General features: G+C 39.0%; 1 protein-coding gene across 12 annotated transcripts in view; it reads right to left on the bottom strand.

Annotated features, from left to right (window-relative positions):
* Positions 1-3,147, bottom strand: part of LOC147608379 (pentatricopeptide repeat-containing protein At4g21065-like) — a 36,609-nt gene extending 33,462 nt beyond the window's left edge. For 2 of the 12 annotated variants that reach the window (XM_086789190.1, XM_086789189.1), the window contains exons 1-3: positions 2,324-3,147; positions 700-2,134; positions 261-584 (exon numbers count right to left, since the gene is read on the bottom strand). In XM_086789190.1, the coding sequence (XP_086645316.1) occupies positions 784-2,134; positions 2,324-2,721 (1,749 nt within the window). In that variant the 5' untranslated portion in view covers positions 2,722-3,147 and the 3' untranslated portion in view covers positions 261-584; positions 700-783. Of the gene's footprint in view, positions 1-260; positions 2,135-2,241 lie in introns of those variants that run through there. The other 10 variants (XM_086789193.1, XM_086789199.1, XM_086789192.1 and 7 more) reach the window with 10 other exon arrangements.
* Between the last annotated feature and the right edge of the window lie 18,706 nt (positions 3,148-21,853).

Raw genomic sequence — 21,853 nt, forward strand, 5'->3', positions numbered from 1 at the left:
ATAACTTTAATCTTCAACAAAACTATAACATGACTATATCGTGGAGTGGTGCAGGCGGGATATGTTTAAAGGTGTAAAAGACTGAAAGAATTGAAACAAACCAGATAATGATGCAATCAACCCAAGGTAAGCATGTTGCTAGGATGATTGGTGATAGATGAGACTCAAAACATACAGAAAAAAGGAAGAGAATAGTGCAATAACGCAATAATGCATTAAAACAGTCATGTAAATCAGCGTGAATGAGAACAAAATCTCACCTGTTTGGACCAGGGGCTGAACTGAAATATTGAGAAATCTGAAGGCGAGCACTCCATGGTCTTAATGTCTCAGGGTGTTTCAGGCTCTCTCTAAATAGCCCAAAGCTCAAAATGTTCTTAAAGTGCAACTGCAAATATGTTGTCTGGCTCTAGAAAATTAGTGACATCATTGTAGACTGGAGAAATAAGCCTCGTGATATAAGGATCTACATATGCTCACTCCCTGTCAGGCACTTCAAGCAAAAGCAGGCTAATCTCTTCATCTGGATTTGTAGTAGCAGCATAGTGCACACTATGCACAAACAGGATGAAATCCAAGTGTGCCTGCCACAGTACAGTAGTCTACCTTCAAGAACTGTATATGTTCTCAAAAACAGCTTCAAATCCTCCGTCGGCTATAAACTTGGGCAAAGAATAAAAAACAATCATCTTTGCTCACCTCATACGCATCATCGGGCTGAAGTTGCTACCAACTCTTCCTTCAATAGCATTACCATCGGTATCCTTGATTTTAAGCGAATCTTTAGAGGCACCATGCATCTCCATTGTCATCTCCTAACAATGGCTGTGATTCTAGACCTAAGTGTGGCACATACCCAACTCGCTTCAGTTGTGCATCTAATCTCCTTAACTTCACAGACATCTCATCACTTTTGGGGTGGCTTTTGTCTCCTACCACAAAATCATGTACCTTATTTTCGATCTCAATAAACGCCTTCCCAGGCTTCTTCCATGCATAAGCACAATCTTTCAGCTCTTGAACTTTACTTGCATCTTCCCACATTCCAGCATCCGTATAAATGCTATTCATGATCACATACCCAGATGAATACTGGTTATTCATTTTAATTAGCTGACTAAAGCAGTTTTTTGCTAGATCCACATTACCATGTCTCTTGCAATGACTTAGCAAAGATGACCACCCCACAAAATTGGAGCAAAATGGGATCATTTTAAGCATGTCTTCAGCTTCATTCATCTGTCCTAAGCGACCAAAAAGGTCAACGAAACAGTTATAGTGGTCGACGATCAGTGTACCGCCAAGGTCTTCTGTCAACAATCGGAAGCTTTGACAAGCTTCTTTCAACAAACCCAAATGGCTGCATGAAGTAAGAAGACAAACAAATGTTACATCATTTGGTTTGAAACCTTGTTGTTGCATGCACTTAAAATAGTGGAATGTCGACGTGTAATCACCACACTGAGCATATCCTGCAATTAGTGCATTCCATGTCACAATATTATGCTCCAAAAGTTTGTCAAACATGATTTGGGCATCCAAAAGGCTCCCACATTTCGCATACACATCAACAAGGGTGCTTCCAATGTGCACATGTAACTCAAAAGTGCTCTCAATAATAAGGGAGTGGATCAGCCTTCCCTGATTCAAGGCAGCAATACTGCAACATGCTTTTAGAAGGCTGACACATGTGACATTGTTTGGTTCAATACCATCCTGGAGCATTTTCCGGAAAAGCCGAAGCGCTTCCTCACCAGGTCCATGGAGTGCATATCCTGCAAACATGGCAGTCCATGTCACCACATTGCGCTTTGGCAATCTGTTGAACACCGTGCGAGCATCCTCGACCCGTCCACATTCATTGTACATGTCAACTAAGGTGCTCCCAACATAGACATCTACTTCACTACCATTCCTCACAATGTCACCATGGATTACCTTCCCATATTCCAAATCCTTTGTATCAGAACATGCTTTCAAGCTGCTGACAAAGGTGACATTGTCTGGTTCCAAGCCCGCTTTTTGCATCTGTTTAAGAAGCCACAAAGCCTCATAACCGCACTCATGATGGGCATATCCAGAGATCATTGCACTCCATGTCACCAGATCCAACTCAAGCAGTCTATCAAACACCCTGCGAGCATTTCGAAGGCTCCCACATTTAGAATACATGTCAATAAGTGTGCTACCAATGTAAGCATAAGACTCACAAGCATTCTCTACAATATGAGCATGTATTACCATGCCGTGATCTAAGGATGACACGCTAGAGCATGCCTTCAGAGCAGCAGCGAAGACATGCTCACCGGGGTTTATACTCAACTGTTGCATTTGACGATAGAGATCGAGTGCTTGTTCACCTTGCCCAAGCATGGTATGTGCAGAGATCATGGCATGCCATGTGAAAACACTCAGCTCCGACAGGTTGCTGAAAACTTGGTTTGCTTCCAGCAAGCTCCCATACATGGCAAACATGCGAATCAAGTGGCTTCCGAGGAAGGCATTCGACCCATAGCCGCGTTTAATAATGAGGTCGTGGACTTTCCTACCAGCAGCCAAGTCTTTCCTGCTGATACAGGCTTGCAAGAGGTGATAGAAGATGCCTATGGACATGTGCGGGCCATGCTGGTCCACCATGTCCATGACCTCCAGTGCCTTCTTGAGCTGCCCTGCCTCACAAAGCTTTCTGATGTTTCCCAAAATAGCATTGTCACCCTGCATGGTTGCCTAACTTGGCTCCAAGCGTTCATGCTGTGCTTGAAGTGTCCAAGGGTCATATAAATGGAATCCACTATAAATTGTCAGCTCATGGATTTGCGAGTGAAGGACCGCTCGCCATAGCTAACTCGCGTGCCAAGTCTAAGCGTTCATGCTGTGCTTGAAGTGATCCAAGGGTCATATAAATAGAATCCGCTACAAATTGTCAGCTCATGGTTTTTCGAGTGAAGGACCGCTCGCCATAGCTAACTCGCGTGCCAAGTTGAGAAAGGGAACCTATAGCCGGACTCGGACGCCGTGGGAGCGTGTAAACACGACGGACTAATACTTAGCTTCTCATTGTCTCCGGTATACCTCAAGTGCAAGTGTACGGCACAACAGTGAGGTAGAGCAATTGGTAAAGCGTTTGTGTGTTTGGGGTAAGGTCTTGTGATCGAGTCTTACTTCCAGCTCGCATCCGTAAGGACACTACTTGGTACAAAAAAAAATCTCGCATTATAAAAAAAAAAAAAGTGCAAGTGTTCAAGCGTTAACTATAGTTTAACTTTTCAATATCACCATCAAGACAAGATTATGTGCAATCTCCCCCCCCCCCCCCCCCATGTTGTGTAGCTCCACTTCCATGACATGAGTGCTTAGAGAATTTTATTCATAAAAATAGTCTAAGGAGCTAAGAATAGATGTACGTACAAATTGGGCTTGCTTTTTCCACTTTTAGGGTATTGCTTTACATATTTTTAAGCATATCAAAATCCCTAAGGTTTGTACAAATAAAAAACCTTTGCCCAAATGTAATTGCTAATGGGCCGCCTTGTTACATAAAAAAACTTTGTGCATATTTGCACAATTCCATTAAGCTGAATCCTGCACAAATTAAATTAAGCACTTTTTTTACAATTATTAATTCATCAAAAATATGAGAAAATATATACCTGTAACACCGGCATACCTTCTGCATATCATATAATAGCAACAACAATTTGGCTATATCAACTTGCATTTAGTTAGCGCCATACCACTTGCGCAACACACAAAGTAGTAGCCCATTTACCAACAAAATCATCATTCAGTCAGTGCTTCATCCCTTGCGTTTCAGCAACGCACTGAAGCAGTCACCTATATCCATACACACCTTCTTATCGGCTCTACCTTCTACACAATAGCAGCCTGCTTGATCAACGTAGATATCATCTTCGAGCTTCATCACTAATCTTGCAGCGCCCAACTTCAGACCATTTATCAAGCACTCCACTCCATACATTAGACATTCATCATCCACAATAGTTTTGTGTTTTTTTACCTTTGACATCTACATCCTCACGGAGTGCCACCGTTGTCCTCAATGCGAGCCTTCTCAACATTGACCAAGCCTCTTGCTTTAACTTCGTCATTGCTCTTTCGTCGGTCCACTACTCAAAGTCATCTCATATCAGAGGGACTCTTGAAGTCATCTCACATCAGAGGGACTCTTGTATTGGATTACTTCACCATTATGCATACGGTTAACCATTCATCCATTTTATGCTCTGTTGATTTTCTATAATCTCTCGCACATTTGGTCCTTTCGTTCTTTATGCCCTCACATAGTATTAGAGCAATCGTGAGCAAAGGGATTGAAGACCGTGAGAGCACATGGCATGGATCGTCTACACATGATTCCAGAGGGCCAACCTTTGTCACCAGAAGTTTATTCTCCTTACTTAGATCTAAACCACATGGAGGATGGGACTTCTTACTCATTGGAGAGCCCCATTTGAGGTCTTACATTGGGAGACGACTAGCCTGTCTACACCTACTCACCCTCTACCTTTGGCATCTCATCCTTTCTCTTTGAGCTTATCAGACTTTGCTTCCATAGGGGGATACATTCCTACAGCCAATGTGCCTATACTGGACCCCGGTATCCAGCCTCATATGGAGAGCCTTGTTGCACAGTCTAGCCGCCAACAGCCTGGACTTTGGTTTGGTTTTTTCTCTCAAGGAGGATAGGTACCACCATGGTCATCTAGAGATCCATTGTCATCAACTCAACCAGAGATCCATGGTCATCCAGAGATCCATCGTCATCAACTCAGCCGAAGACCATGTCAGGTTCGTATGTACCTTTAAGTGCTTATGTGTCTAATACTACCTAGGTGTCTTCTTCTACAGTACAGGTTTAACATATGGTACCAACTACTATCCTCAATCCATGGAGTAATGTGAACCCAAATAGAGGAGGGTCTAGGAGCAGAGTATGCTCCCAAACTACTCGTATACAAGGAGGTAACATTGTTTTCTCTTCTGTTTCACCTTCTATTCTTGCTCCTAATGCATTTTGGAATACTGTACAACCTTAAACACAAACCCTCCCACCCAACCCATGTTTCTTCCTGCTGGTGTTGGCATGTAGCCATTACCGATCGCACCTCCACATGGACCTGCACATGGGTTTTACCCAACACAGGGATCTCTCTGCACTATGCCCACCCCCACTGGCACTATGTCGCCACCCAGCATTCCGGGGTATGAGGTAGTTTACCAACCCATCACAAGCACTATACCAGGTACCAGCTTATATGTCTACTCAAGGATTTGTGCCTCAGCTAAGTATTCCACCTATGCTGAGTGCCTAACCTTATTTCCCATCTGATAGAGTATCTTCACCAAGTCCTACACATTTGCCGGGTATTAGTGGTTATTTTGGAGTACCACCTAACCCTTTACACTTCGAATATGGGACCAACTATCTTGGATCCCACCATCTCCTTCCCTTCATGTCTCTATGTATGGAAATGCTTTCACAGAAAAGACTTGTTTCAATGGGGATAATTACACGACTTGTGCTAACCTTATGGAACTGGTTTTCACTTCCTAAGGTTCTTGGAACTTGGTGAAGGGACTTGAATCGAAACCCCTACCCCTCACTCTTGAAGTCATCCGCTATTGGGAAGCTAGGAATGGCACTACCATAGTGGAGCTCATGCAAGGTCTTCTGCCAAAGTTTCATTCACAACTCCAGGAGTTTCCCTATGTCTCTGATAGATGGGCACACCTTGTAGAGAGATATGTAGCAAGTGATCACACACGTCGCATTAATCTCAAGCATCAAATCCAAAAATTATCTGTTAAAGAGGGGGATGACGTAAAAGTCAAGGTTACTGAGCGTCGGCACCTTAATGCAAAGCATGCCACCATTGGCTTTGCCAAGTCTTAGGAAGACCAGCTCATTACATTATGGAACAAGTTGCCACCTAGTTTCTTTACTTTTGTCACATAGACCATTAGTTTGGAACCTATGTGTTAACCAGGGTTAACAAGAGCTACTACCATTATCTTATATCAAGGAGTCAAGGTAGATACACCAAAAGGTCATACATTCAAGATATGAAGCAATGGTGTCCAAATCTACAACTTGGACGAGAGCCCGTAATGGTCCTATAGAATACTAATGGTAATTTCCACTTAAAGAGCGTGTGGTAGCAAGTTAGAATGAAGTCCCAAGTGATGTACTTCATGGATATATTATGAGAGTATTCATTATAATATCATTAGGCCTCTTATGAGCCTAAAGTGCTCGGTCGGTCACAGTTTAAGTGAGTGTGAACACTTATGGCCATTTATATAAGTGAATATCTCTCATAATATAAAAGACTCTCCCATTGTACAATAGAGTCTTGCTCTTGCCAAGCCTCTTGCTAATCTCTCTTTAATCCATGCTAGTGAGTATGTGTGAGTAAAGTGAGGTGAGAGGAGGGACGAGTACACTTAGTGTAACATGGCGGTGTGTCAATGCTCGCGGGGCGAGAGACGCGATGGAATTGCTTCTCAAGGAGTTGTATATCTCGGAGACCTCAAGGGTTACTAGCTCAGCCATTGGAAATTCCTCACGACATTTGCGGTTCACTAGGGAATCTCTTGTTGGATGTGTTTCAAGGAGGGTTTGGATGAGCCATAACATTTTTGGCACCACTGCCGTCAGCGGGTAATCATCCCTTGGCTTTTTTCATCATTTTCCTCTAATCTACGCATTACCCATTGCCCATTGTCTTGATTAGTGGTTTTCTATGAAAAAGATGTGGTTTTGATGGTGATTTGATGTAGAATAGCTCTCTTTTTTATTTTATAAAGAATGCCTTTTTGCTTAAGTTTTAGCTTAAATCATTGTTTTGGTTGTTGTTAATTTGGTTTTTAATGTTCCTAGGGCTCGTACATAGAGTGTTTTAGGCTTTCTTTGCTTCCATTGGATCAAAAAATGTAATAGAATGCATTTTTTATTGATTTTTAGCTCTCTTTAGAGTTAAACATAGAGCTAAAATCATTAATTTTTATTTGATTTGTGTATTTTTGGTTTGATTTGTATACATTAGAGTGTTAGCAAGTATTAGGAGTAGCTTAATCCTTTAAAAAATTTCATAAAAACTCTTAAATATCCTTGAAATCGACTAATCTTCCTTAATTGACTGGTTTTTATCATTAAGAGTGATTAATCCAATTTAAGAGACAAAAAGATTAGAAAATATGTTTTTTGGGATCAAATTTGATGATGTGAGAAGTAAGAATTAGTATTTTTCAATGATTTGAGAGCATTTAGATGCATCAAAATACCTAATTACATCAATTGAAGGAATTTCTCTCTCTTTTGCTTAATTTTGTGCTTAATTTTGCATAAAGAGAAGAGACTAAAATTAAGAGTTTAAATAGTCTCTAACTATGGATTAATTTCCACATTAGTTGATGCACATAGCTTATTATGTCTTCAATGGTGTGAATTAATTAGTTATTAAGGGTTAATTAAAAGGGAGGAAGATTAATGGAAGGATTAATTCTTACTCACCTTTTCCCATAACTCATTAAGGGTAATGAGCATTGAATGAAAAGATGCCAATGAGTTATCAATTTGTCCATTTTGGGAGTCATTTATGAAGGGTGTAAGGGGGTGTCATAAAAGTCTTGACTTTTTTGACTCCCACTTGCCTATTTGGGAAAATACCCATATCTCTTCAATTTAAAATTCAAAAAATATTCCCTCTACACAAGGAAACTCAAATTTCCCACTAGACTTAAAAAAAAACTCGTGAAATAGGTCCAGTTTATGGTGTAAAACAGACTCCCACGGTAAATAAAAATAAAAAATTGTGTGAACTACCCATTTCACGTCGTGAAACAGGTCTAGTTCATGGCGTAAAATAGACCCTTGTGGCAAAAATAAAAAATAAAAAATTTCCTGAACTACCAATTTCACGATGTGAAACAGGTCGAGTTCTCAGCGTGAAACTGAACTCGCAGCAAAATAATAATAATAAATCTGTGAACTACCTGTTTCACATCATCCAACAGGTCCATGGCGTGAAAGAGACCCCCGCGGGAAAAAAAATTCCGTGAACTACCCATTTCACATCGTGAAATAGGTCCAATTCACGATGTGAAACAAACCCCCGCAGCAAAAATAAAAAATAAAAAAAATCCATGAACTACTTACTCATTTCACATCGTAAAACAAGTCCAATTCATGGCGTGAAACATAACCTCGTGGTTTTTTTTTAAAATCCGTGAACTACCATTTCACAGCATGAAATAGACCCCAACGGAAAAAAAAACCGTGAAACCTTGTTCACGAATTAACGGTTCACAGATTATCTATTTCATGCGCCAAAAAAAAGTGTGAAGTCCATTTCATGTTGTGAAACCCTAATGTTTCATGTTCGTGAAAGGGGTTTGTTGCCCAAAAAAAAAAAGTCTAAAAAACAGTCCTGCTTGAAGGCTCATATCTCCTAGACTGTGAATTCGATGAATGTGGTCTAGAGCTCATCGAAAAGCCGGCATTGATCTCTTCAAAATTGGTCCGAAGTGTCTGAAGTGTCCAAGGGAAAAATCCATCATTTTGGTGACCAACAACCTCGAAATTCGACCCAAAAATCGAGGTAAAAGACATGCCTCAATGAACTAAAAATCACCCAAAATAGCCTTGAAAAAGATTGCATACCATTTGTGGGAAAGGCCAGTCGATGGTTCATCACATTGATGCGAGAGATTAATGTCATGGCAAATACGATGGAACAACTGATTCTGTCCAATTCATACAAATGTTTGAACAAAGATTCGAATACTTTGGAAATCCAAACTACCCTACCAAGGTACATGCGTTGAACCTATACTTAGTGGGAAAGGCCAGTCGATGGTTCATCACATTGATGCGGGAGATCAAGATGAACGTTAGGACCTTGAAAATAGCCTTTATCCATGGCTTTTCAAGACAAGGTGATCGGTGGAGTGCAGTAAAAGAACTCTATTCAATTTAGTGTAAACAAAATGAAACCATTAGAGATTTTATCCATCGGGGATAAAAATCTTAGACTCACGATGTGAGCCATGGGAGAAACTAAACAATGCTCAATTGAAGAGATATTTCATGATGGGCATAAAGAACAATAGCTTACACAACTTTATCATTGTATTCGATCCCTGAAACATTCGATCAATGTTGTAAAGAAGCAATATGTTTAGATGACAAAATGATGGAGGATGATCACAATACGAGATGTTCCTCATCTAAACCAAGTGAAGCAATGGCTAAAGAAAAAATGATCTTGAAATTTTCATTTCCTGAATTCTATACAGCCTTGCTTAAAAGATTTGAACCAGAAACTCCAAAAGAGGATGAGCCCTCTCAAAACCAAACATCCTTAACGCCTATCAAAGTGATGGCTGAAATGCCTTGTGTTCATTGCCATCACTATGTCCATCCCAATCCCCAATGTGTGTACAATAGGGCTGTCTTTTTGTATTGCATATATTGCAAAACCTTTGGTCACGACACACCTCAATGTCCCAATTCACCTTCAATTAACTTAAAACCTCCATCTCCCATGCCCCAAGTAGAAATAGTCAAAAGAGTAGAAATTACTCAAGAATTAGTTAAGCAAACACTTCAGTGTTTCTATTGTCATGGACACACAAAGTGGCAAAATGAACAGTTTGGAATACTTCCATGCCCACAGTCTCACTGAAGCATTATAACCTGTATGTAAACGATGTGGCATTAATCACATATTCCAAGACTGCTAAGGCGAGTTACTTCACTGCAACTTGTCTCATAGAATACAACTCTTAATATCTTGAGTGTGCAAAACGAGCAATTGTCCATGGTACCCTTGAATGTTCTTACACGCTCACATGTTAAGGTATGAGAAACAGTAAAAACGAATGCAAAAGAAAACACTCAGAAATGTTCTTACACGCTCACATGTTAAGGTATGAGAAACAGTAAAAACGAATGCAAAAGAAAACACTCAGAAATGGGTAGGAGAGCATGTTTAAAATAGAAACCAAAAGAGGAAGTAAAACCTTCTAAAGCCAAGAAAAACAAGGGGCAACAAACTGTCAACACCAAAGTTGAAATAAAGGACAGGGGAAAGGAGATTGTGGAGGACCTAACCCCAAAAGAGCCAAAAGCTATAGATGATGCAGAGGCATCCACCTCAAAGTCTACCACTCAAACCACAAAACCCATGGGTAAGACAGAGAACAAAAAAGCAAAAAAGAAAGTTCATTCTCGTCGCATAGGCAAACATAATGAAAACCTAACGATCCAAGGAAAGTTCAAAAATGATATAAGTTCTAGTATGTCACTTAGTGAGGCTGAAACAAGTTATGATTCGTCACTTAGTGCACCTCATAGACCAATCAAGAAACTAGAACCCGACCAACTACCCCAAACTCAAAATCATGATTACATGACATATGCGCAATGCAAAAAGCAAGCTCAGGAGAGCATGTTTAGAATTGTTGAGTGTTATACAAGATCACCGGTTGTGATTAAACCTCATAATGTCAAACCAAAAAAAGCAACCAAAATACAAAAATCGGAGGAGTATCACTTCCCCTTTCAAGAGGAAGACGTACTCTCTATAGAAGAGTCATTAGAGGCAAATTGCACGAATGATGCGGTTGAAAAAGCACATGAGGAATTCGATGAATCCCTTACAAAATTTAATCAATCTCTCAAATCTTCATTTGGAGGAGTGCTCTTCTCTTGTGGTGAAGCCAGCATAGCATCAGCACTTGCACCTTTAAAGGCTAAACATGAGTTATACCAAGATATCAAGAGCTACATAGAATAGGATTGCGAGGATTTATAAGTTTCCAAACAGACCTCAGTTAAAGTTATCAAAGGACCAAGTATACCATTGTACACATTGGGCACTCATCCAAAAGATGAGAGCCAAAAAAAGGATGAAAGTGAATGGGAATATGAAATCAACACGAGATCTGAAGTTGAAACAAAAACTAAAACATCCATAGTTCCACTTGAAGATTCTATCGTGGTATGGTTAGATTTCCCTACGGGCAATGATGATAAGCGTAAACACGCATTGATTAGCCCTCAAGATAGTCATAACATCATGACTATAGACACTTGGGTGTCATTGGGACAACCTAAAATCATCCCTAAAGATTATTAATAGTCTTGCGATAGGTGCCAATGGACAAAACATTGAAGTTTCAGGTTGGTTTAGCTATGCTACTCAAATAATAAGTGGAAATATAGAATTTAGATTCCATGTTACCCCATATTCCCTTGATTATGATATTATCCTTGGTGGAACTTGGGTACGTGACTCAATGTACTTAATTGATTAATCCATGCAAACAGTCACCTTGAACACTCGTGCAGGCATTGTGAAATTGATTTACGGGAGAGAGAGACCTTGGAGGAGCTGGAACTTCCAACATATCTTACTTAGAATATCCCAAGAATTATGGTTGGATTAGAACTTTCCAATAAAATCACCATAATCCAAGCACAACTTTATCCACAATGAGAGCATAATCTCATGATCCTTGAGTTATGAGATTTGTTAGGTCAACCAACACTCATGTCTCATCCTGATAGAATTTCACTCACACAAGACGTAAATATGCCAAGTTTGGAGTACTTTCAATATACAATGTATATTGAAACTAACCCCCTTACGTATAAATTTTTTGTGGTTGAGTATGTGTTGGAAGTAGATTTGATCTTAAGGCATAAATGGACTATTGTTGCCCAAGTATCATTGTGTTTTGCTAGCAATAAGGTCATCAAGATGGTCAACACAAAGTTGGCAATACCATACTACACGGAAGAGAATCCAACCCTAATGGATTTCTATGATGCTGAATGCAAAAAGCTATAAGCCTCTTCCTTGGAAGCCCCTGTACACAAAGACGTACCATTTGCATCAATGATCGACACAAATAAAGCATATACTCCTCCAACTCCATCTTCACCAACAAGAGAAAGATCTTCTATGTCGTCCAATGCCAAAACCTCGCAATCAACGGCTATTCCTGACAAAGTCTCCCAAGTGCAACCATCTACCTCTAAAAAGGAACTCAAAGGAAAAGCCTTAGAGTCAACGACTCTTCATCGACTAACCTCACCAAAGGAGATGACTACATGCTCTAAAGCCTTAACATCAATAGCCACTCTGCACAAGACTCAAGACTTATCGACAACAACGCGCGCCCATGAGTCTCAAAATCGCAACCTCAATGCCAACCAATGTGAAGGAGGGCCCAAAACCTTCTCAAAATCGCAACCTCAATGCCAACCAATGTGAAGGAGGGCCCAAAACCTTCCACTTCATCCACAAAGAAAATTTCACCAAGATAGCCAAGATCAAGGTATCTTAATGGTATTAAAATGTGGGTGGAAAAGTAGCTACTTGTAGCTCAGGGCTACTACAAAGGTGCCGATCCAATTTGGGTGCCTCGACGCAACACTCCAAGGCCAAGGAAGAATAAAAGTACTCCACAACATCATCCACAAAAGCATATGCGAGTTCCTCAAAGAACTCCAGCCACTCAACAAATGTGGGTACGAAAAAGATTACTGCAAGCTCAAAGGTACTACTAAATATAGCCTACATAGGGTCCATACAGACTGCATAGAGGCCATATAGAGACTATATGGACCACATATGGACAATACATTCCATACATGGACAATGCAATCTCTGTATATGAACCGTATATGGACAATACACGTAGTAATAGAAACTAGTGGAGGACGAGGAGTGACACTGTAGGATTACAAAGAGGAGGAGGAGGAGAAGGAGCAGTAGTTATAAGATGAGGAGGAATAGAAGTAACCATGTATACATGTAGGTTCATGATGTGATGTATGTCCATGTACGGATGCATGGTTCATGATATGATGACATGCATGAACCATGTACGGATGCATGGTTCATGATATGATGTGATGTATGTCCATGTACGGATGCATGGTTCATGATATGATGACATGCATGCCCATGATGGTGATGAATGTATGTCGATGATGGTGGTAATGCATGCATGTGTATGTTACATATAGTAAGATCATATGTGGACGATGCATTGGGTATGTTGATGTAGACATGTCACTACTACTTCATTAACCCACTTCCACATTAGTAAACCCATAGAATAAAAACTTACCAAAAAAAATGCTTGGTGTGCCAAATTCTCACTAAAAAGGTAACCTCAATAGAAAAAATCCTTAAAATACCTTTGACCCAACTTGCTTCAATTGTAACGTCACTTTTTTCAATCTTTCAATCAAGAGTCCTCATCAATCCATTGATCCAATCACACCCATTCACATCTCATCACACCCATTCACATCCATCACATTCATTGCATCCATATCACACCCATTCACATCCATCACACCCATTCACATCCATCACATTCATTGCATCCATCACACCCATTCACATCCATCACATCCATCACATCCATCACATTCATTGCATCCATATCACACCCATTCACATCCATCACATGTAGTTGCCACCTACAGAGTGTCCACTGACTAGCAATCTGGTAGTTGGCAATCTGCTTGGCGAGCCCAAAATTTGCTATTTCCCCTCAGCCGTAGGTCATCTGTGAATCTCTTGTACTACTCGAGCGAACGTTGCTTTAGGAATCAAATTGTGCACCGTCTTCTGATAGTGCCTGATTTGTCATTCGCAAGGCCACAATACATGGCCTGCACCTCCATTTATGGCGTCTTGGTGAAACATGAAGGTACATGGGGCCTCGGGACGCTTGCCAATAGAAAAATACAGACGCAAAAGAACAACAGATTGGGTCCCAACAACTGTCCCCCAATCGTGTGTCAAAAGCATTCCCGCTTGAGAATTTTTATAGATTTTATTCCATCAAAATAGGTTACATGGCTATTTTAGTCCAAGCTTGCTCTACAAGTTTTCTTTTTATAAAAAATTGGATAGTAAAATATTTCAAAAATCTCACTCCCGTGACAGTCCTCCCGTTTGAGGAGACAACTGTCCTCAATTGTAACTCTCAGCACACAAGTGATCAAACACATTAATTGTTCCCACATACTCCCACCAATGTCATCACACGCATTGCACGTGTCTTAGTGTTGATCGGATTCACTCACAATCAAACTTACATAACCTTTACACGCGTCACACGTGTCTTAGAGTTGATCGGATTCACTCACAATCAAACTCCTACATTGGATTCACTCACAATGTTTTTATACACGTTGCACGTATTCACAGAGTACACCACATGTCTCACATGTGTCACAGATGGTTGGATTCACTCACAACCAACTAGGGTCACCCTCTAAAGAATCAAATTCACTATCGATTCTTATACCACACTAAGTCACCCTCATCAAGAAGATCAATTCAGAATAGTTTATCGAATTTACTCATAATCAAGCTCACACATGCATCATCACACATATTACAATTGGTCGAATTCACTCACAAACAACCAACACTTAATTATCCATCACAGATAAATATTTCATCACAAACATGTAAAAGAGACATTGTATCAAGAACTTCTATGTATAATAAATTCTAGTGTCACATACCACCAAAAATTATCCCACACAAATCTAGAGATAAGTATGCATCGAAATACTTCACATAGGATTAATCTCATGTCCCATACCACAAGGCTAATTCATGGTGAAAATTTCATAAAGTATAGTTCAAGATGGAAGAGCTAGTTCCTCCAAAGAAGTTCTACTTTTGATGCATAAGAACTCTCCTTGAAATTTACAAAAAGTCTTAAATAAAATTTGCTGTAGAGAATCAAATGAATATGTTATCCTAAGATTCGGAGTAGTCATCCTGGTAGTCTTGTTCGTCATTCATCATCGATCATATTGAGTCCAAGTGAAATAAACTTAAAATAACAAATATTAAATAAAACTTGATGACGTCAAAATAAAATCCAAAAGTAAGAGAGTCTTACCTTGATGTATTGTTGGCTACAAAATGAAAAGGTTAGGAGAAATAAAGAATTTAAAACAATTTGTAAATAACTAAAAACGTAATTATTCGGTAAAGATGAGGACTTATCGTGTGTAAGTCAAGATGATAATTGTTGGAAAAACTGAACATGGCTCCATGGTAGAGATCATTTGTATAACCTGCACATCATGCTTACACCATGCATAACAACATGCTTACACTCATGCATAAATCAAGATGATAATTGTTGGAAAAACTGAACATGGCTCCATGGTAGAGATCATTTGTATAACCTGCACATCATGCTTACACCATGCATAACATCATGCTTACACTCATGCATAAATCCAAAACTATTGTCTTCATGATTATGTCATAAATTGCTTAAGAAATAATCACACATCCTAGAATAATGATGGCCTTGAGGTAGGTGCATAATATGAGAAATCTACCCTAATCACATGAGTCCTTGTGGAGGTGAGAAACTATTTAAAACCATGGAATCAAACGATTGGTCAAAATCATATAATAATGATCATAACCGTATAACAATAACGCTTGAGTCGATCTCGTCTCATGACGCCACTAGAGCGATCCATATATCTAGCAAGCGAGAGGCCAAGAATACGTAATCTTGATGCTGATGATAATCACTTTTTCTTTCTTTTATTTTCTTCTCTCTCCTCCTCCTCCTCTTCTTCTCCTCTCTCCTTCTTCTTCTTCTTCTCTTTCTCCTCTCTCCTCCTCCTCCTCCTCCTCTTCTTCTTCTCTTTCTTCCCTCTCTCGCGACTCATCTCATGCAGCCATGCGGCTCTAATATATCCCATATACCGTTCTTGCTAAGCTGACAAAGAGGGTACAAGGGGAAGATTGGATGCCCTTTTTCTGTCATGTCTTAGGGGACATTGTGCTACCTGGCTGGCTGATGGCGCCTTCTTCGTGTCCTGATGGTTGTGTTGCGCCGGCCTAGGTTGGAAGATGAGGTGAGAGAGAGAGAGAGAGAGAGAGAGAGAGAGAGAGAGAGAGAGAGAGACATAAGGTGAAGAATGAGAGAGAGGATGGGGGATTAATAGAGAAAGAGAGAGAGAGAAAGGGAGGGAGAGAGAGAGAGAGAGAGAGAGAGAGAGAGAGAGAGAGAGAGAGAGAGAGGTCAAAAAGAGAGTACTAGGCAAAATTTGGACTAAAAAAGGATCCTCTACGAAATGCCATGTCAGCTTTTTCTAAAAATTGGATTGATGATTAAATTTCTATAAATCAAATCAAAATTTAATGGAGATTATAAATTGAGAATTTGCTCTTCGAGATCCTTCCATTAATATATAGCATGATAAGCAATTTTACATATTCAAGAAGCTCTCAAATTAATGATGATGTGGCATGATGGTAGTACTAGTACCAGTAACCCATACTAATACTAGTATTAGCTTGCTAGTACTAGTACTAGTATTTTAGTACACTAGCTTTAGTACTAGTAAGCGAGTGTACTAGGTTACTAGTATTAGTGCTAGTACTGGTACTAGTAGCACTGCTTCTAGTGCTACTAGTATTCTTGGTACCAGTACTAGTAACACTAGAATGCTAGTACTAGTAGCAATGGTACTAGTGTTACTAGTAGCACTAATTCTAGGACTAGTATTCTTGGTACTAGTACTCGTAGCACTAGAAACATAGTAGCATTCGTAACAATAATTCTAGTACTAGTGCTGTACTAGTAGCACTAATACTAGTACTAGTGTTGTACTAATACTAGTAGCACTAGTACTAGTAACTATGCTAGTAAGTGAGTATGGTACTAGTAAGCTAGTACTCTAGTACACTAGCTTTAGTACTAGTATGCTAATGTACTAAAATAAGCTAGTACTAGTACTAGTGCTACTAATACAATATTAGTACTACTTGTACTATAGTACTATTGCCACTAGTACTATTTAGTAGCTCTTACTAGTAATATCCTAGTAAGATCATATAGTATTAGTACTACTAGTACTATAGTACTATTGCCACTAGTACTATTTAGTAGCTCTTACTAGTAATATACTAGTAAGATCATATAGTATTAGTGCTACTAGGTAAGCTCTTTCTAGTATAGTACTAGTAAGAGCTTACTAATAACACTAGTACTATAGTGCTAGTAAGAGCGTCAAGTATTAGTGCTACTACCTAGGTAAACTCTAGCACTAGTATTATAGTACTAGTGCTATAGCTCTTACTAGTTTAATAATAGCACTAGTACTAGTTCTATAGCACTAATACTGTACTAATCTAGTGTACTAAAGTATTTTAGTACACTAATATTTTAGTATAATAGCTTACTAGTAATAAAGCTAGTGTATTAAAGTACTACAACTAGTATTGGTAAGCATGTCGCATTATCATTAATTTGAGAACTTCTTAAATATAAAAAATTATTTATCATTGAAAAATCTCAAAGAGTAAATTCTCAATATATATTTTTTGATAAATTTTGATTTGATTTGTAAAAATTTAACCATCAAAGTGTGTGTGTGTGGTCAGTGTTGTTGTTGTTGTTGTTGTTGTGTGTGTGTGTGTGTGTGTGTGTGTGAGTAAAAGAAAGGTAGGGTTTTTTATGCATGTCTTAAGTTTTTTTGTTCGTTGGGAGGATTTTTGTGTGTTATCTTTGTAGAGTGCATTGTGCCATATGTTTTGTATACTAGGTTTTTAAGAATCCAAGGTGCACTTACACCTAGGGAGAGTGGATTGGTTAGAGAAACTCTCAACACTCTCACACAGCAAGAAAAAGGGTGTGTACTTATGTGTCTTTGATTAAACACACATGTATACACACAAAGGTTAAGCACCCAAATGTATACGTCCAAACATCCATGTACACACACAATGTATTCGCACATTAGTATATTTGACACACATCGACGTACTTATATATAATTGTATGTATGATTGATAGATGGAAGAGGTGACTTGCATTTTTTCCTAGCCCATATGAGAAGCACTCTTTCCTTTGAGGAAAAGGTGAATTTGGTTGGCGAGTTTGAGCATCGTTATTTCCATGTTCCAAGTTGGTCTGGGCCATGGCCAGCGGTTTATGCTGTTAATTGGAATGATGTTTTCCAGATTTGATAGAGATCAAGCACGACAAGTATTCGATGAGATTATCAAATGTGTCCCAAAGCATAAGCTCCTTCGAAAATAAATATGGTTGTGTAATTGTTTAGCAACCATTAGTGGTAGATTGTATAAGTATTTTTTATTCTTTCTTACTATCTCTAAGTTAAAAAAAGATCATGATTGTTATTAATATATAGCTTGATTATGTTTCATGCAGAGACATGTCATTAAATATCTTGAAGTTGACCTATGACAATAACAAATTGTTGGATACGATCTTCTTTGAGGAGATGCCACAATTGGTTTTTTTGGATATCATTATAGCCCAAAATGGGTTGTTCTTGGCTTTGATGGGTGGGATGATATTAATCCTCGATATATTTATATAGTCTTAGATCCTTATAGGCTAGATGACAATCTCAAGCTCCTCTTAATCAAAAAGGCATTGGGATTATTAGATGGCTTTTACATTGTGGGTAGTAGATGTAAGAGCTCCGAGGAAAACTGCTGGATTTTTAGGGAAATATTGAAATGCATTCCATTGAAAAAGTTGGTAAAGATAACGTAATAAGACTTAAGATAACATAATAAGACTTAAGATTATTGATGGATTGGCCTTCTCTCTTTCTCTCTCTCTCCTCTCTCTCCCCTTCTGTATGTTTGATTGTCTATTATCTCTTTCTCTCCCTCTCTTTCACACTCACACACATGAAATATACCAATAGTTATTATTGTGCTTTATTTGGTGTGAAATATAGTTAGGGGAGGGTGAAAAAATAGAGAGATCACATGTTTGTTATTTTATGTGTGTTTGTATGTGAATGTGTAAAAGCAAGCACAAGGATGATTGAATCAAAGTTGGTGCTTTTCGAGTATAATTCTCTCTTCAACTTGAGGTTAGTTCTTTTGATGCCATCACTCTCTCTCTCAGTTTTTGTGTTAAAAAGAGAGAGAGAGAGAGAGAGAGAGAGAGAGAGAGAGAGAGAGAGAGAGGGGGGGGAGGGAGAGAGGATTGTGTACATCAAGATACTTTTTATATCTCTTCCTATCTTATTTTGTTGTTGATAATCTGATTGCAAATATTAGTGTAATATTTATATGTTAGAAACCTTTCATTTTTTGGACTTCTGCCTTTGAGATTGTTCATAATATATAGAATATACAAATTGTAGTAGTCTTGGAGAATATATGCATTTATATTAATTAGTATACATTCTTTAAAAATCAAAAAACTTCTCATAGACAATTATATGTATCACTGTGTTTTTCTTTTTTGTTGTGGTATACATGTAGGTTACTAGGGTTAGGTATATGTTAGCACAGATACATAGAGATAATTGTAGAGCTTTAAGATATTTATTTTGGATATGAAGCTTCAAAATGATAACTGCTCCAAAGATGTAGTGGCTGCTGTGGATGATTCTTTCGATGAAGAACTAGCTTTGTCTACACTGCCTCAGTTTATGAATGTTTGAGCTGCAAAACACCTTGCTCGGTCAAGGTCTCCATCTGGAAAAACAAGCTCTAAACGTCTACAAACTATTGCGGATACATGCGACCGCACTGAGAAAAATTTGGTTGCTTGCAAAGAGTACTTGGATGCCCTTTGGGATGAGATTCCTAGAAGTGGCAGCCAAAGGGTGAGTTGACTCATCATCTCCATCGCGTCCATGACAGTAGCTGTCGCATGGAGGAAAACCAACTAGACATGCTTTCTTTCATGGAGAACATGCATGTTCAAATTGGGGAATGTCTACGTGGATGTAATGGGTAATGTAAAGAACACGAAAGATCAAGTGCGTACATTAGGCATTGAGGTATTGAGCCTAAAGATATCTATTAATCGACTCAATACAATTATGAAAAAGATGTGTCGTGTTTTAGAAGCCAGGGTAGTTGCTTAGAGATTTTGTGAGAGCAACTATGGTGATATATTCTGGAGATTGTACTCTTCATTCATTAGGAGGCCTTTCTTACAAGTGCCATTTTTGTGGTGCAATAATTTGTAAGTGTGAGGCATCAAGAAAGCTTGGAGAATATGTGGGCAAACACTGTTGTGGAAGTGGGAAGGTCTCTTGACTATCATTGGAAAATCCACCACCTGCATTGGTGGAGTTGTGTGGTAATGATAATGCAAGTAAGGAATACAGAAAGAATATACGCTCTTATAATAATGCCTTGGCATTTGTTTCACTGGGTGCTCACTTAGATAGTCAGTTCACTAGGGGAGGAGTATTCAATTTTCGAATCCATGGTACCACCTATCATCATGTTGGTTCTGTCGTGCCTGATGAAACCCGAGATGTGGCTCCTCGATTTGCCCAACTTTATGTGTATGATACATAGCATGAATTAGAGAATAGACTTCATGGGATGCCCTCTTTAAATCATAACATTGTTGAAAGGCTGCAAGAAATGCTGTATGTACATAATCCATACGCCCGTGCACTTTGTTCAATGAGAGAAATGTTGCTGTCAAGTCCACATACAGATTTGAGAATGGTCATCACACTGAAGCTCGATCAACCTCATGGCAATACTCGGTCCCTACAGGAATTGAGGTAGCAGCTATCATGCCGGGTCAAAGATGATATTCATGTGGGGCATAGAGACATTCAAATAATGTCGCGCACAGGTGCTATAAAAAAAATATCTAATTTGCATCGCTCATATATGCCTCTATTATATGTTCTTCTATTTCCTCAAGGAGAGGTTGGTTGGCATGTTGGAATTCCAATCAATGGTAGGAATAGAGAAGGCTCAAATGAGGATACAAAGACTGTAACTCAACGATAATATTATGCTTATAGACTGCAGATTAGGGAAGATACAAATGCATGCCTTCTACGGGGTGGTCGTCTTTTGCACAGTACATTGTTGATGCATATAGTAGCATGGAAGAATCTATATTAGTATGGATATGCAATAATCAGAAAGCATTGCATGCTAAAGTATACCAGGGTCTTGCAGATATGGTTAATTTAAGCGAAGAGGTTAATAGAGTTTCTGTAGGCATTGCTGGACGAAGGGTGGTACTGCCATCTACACATATACTGGGGGACTATTGTTAGAAAGATGGGTAAACCTGACCTGCTTATTACCTTTACTTGCAATCCCAAGTGGGATGAAATAACCAATGCTTTAATGCAGGGTCAAGTTGCCCAAGATCGACCCGACTTGACTGCACGAGTCTTTTATGAGAAGCATAAGGACACGATGCACTTTTTGGTGAAAAAATCAATATTTGGAACAGTATTGGGATTTGTTTCTGTTATTGAATTTCAAAAAAGAGGCTTGCCACATGCACATATATTATTGATATTGGAAAGTGATGTAAACCGATTGAGATCCCTCACTATGATATGTTGGTATGTGCTGAACTTCCTGACAAGGTTATGTTTCCAGAGTTGCACAACATAATTAGTCATTGCAATGTCCATGGACCATGTGGTGAACTGAATATGTGCTCTCCTTGTTGCATGGTTAATGGGAGTTGCAAACATCAGTATCCTCAAAATTTTTGCGAGACTACTAGCATGATAACAATGGGTATCCAACTTACATGCGACGAGATGATGGTAGTTTCATCAAGGTAAAGGATCACATAGTAGATAGTCAATGGGTTATTCCATATAACCCTTTTCTCTCTCTGAGAGGTACAAAGTCCATATTAACATAGAAGTAAGCTCTACCATTACAGCTGTAAAATATTTGTATAAGTACGTATACAAAGGACATGATAGAGCTACTATAGAGTTGCAAGACAGAAATGGGGTTATTGATGAGGTTAGTCAATATTT

Source organism: Cibotium barometz, chromosome 53, assembly GCF_041138505.1.
Source record: "Cibotium barometz isolate CiBa-2024 chromosome 53, ASM4113850v1, whole genome shotgun sequence".
Lineage (NCBI taxonomy): Eukaryota > Viridiplantae > Streptophyta > Polypodiopsida > Cyatheales > Cibotiaceae > Cibotium > Cibotium barometz.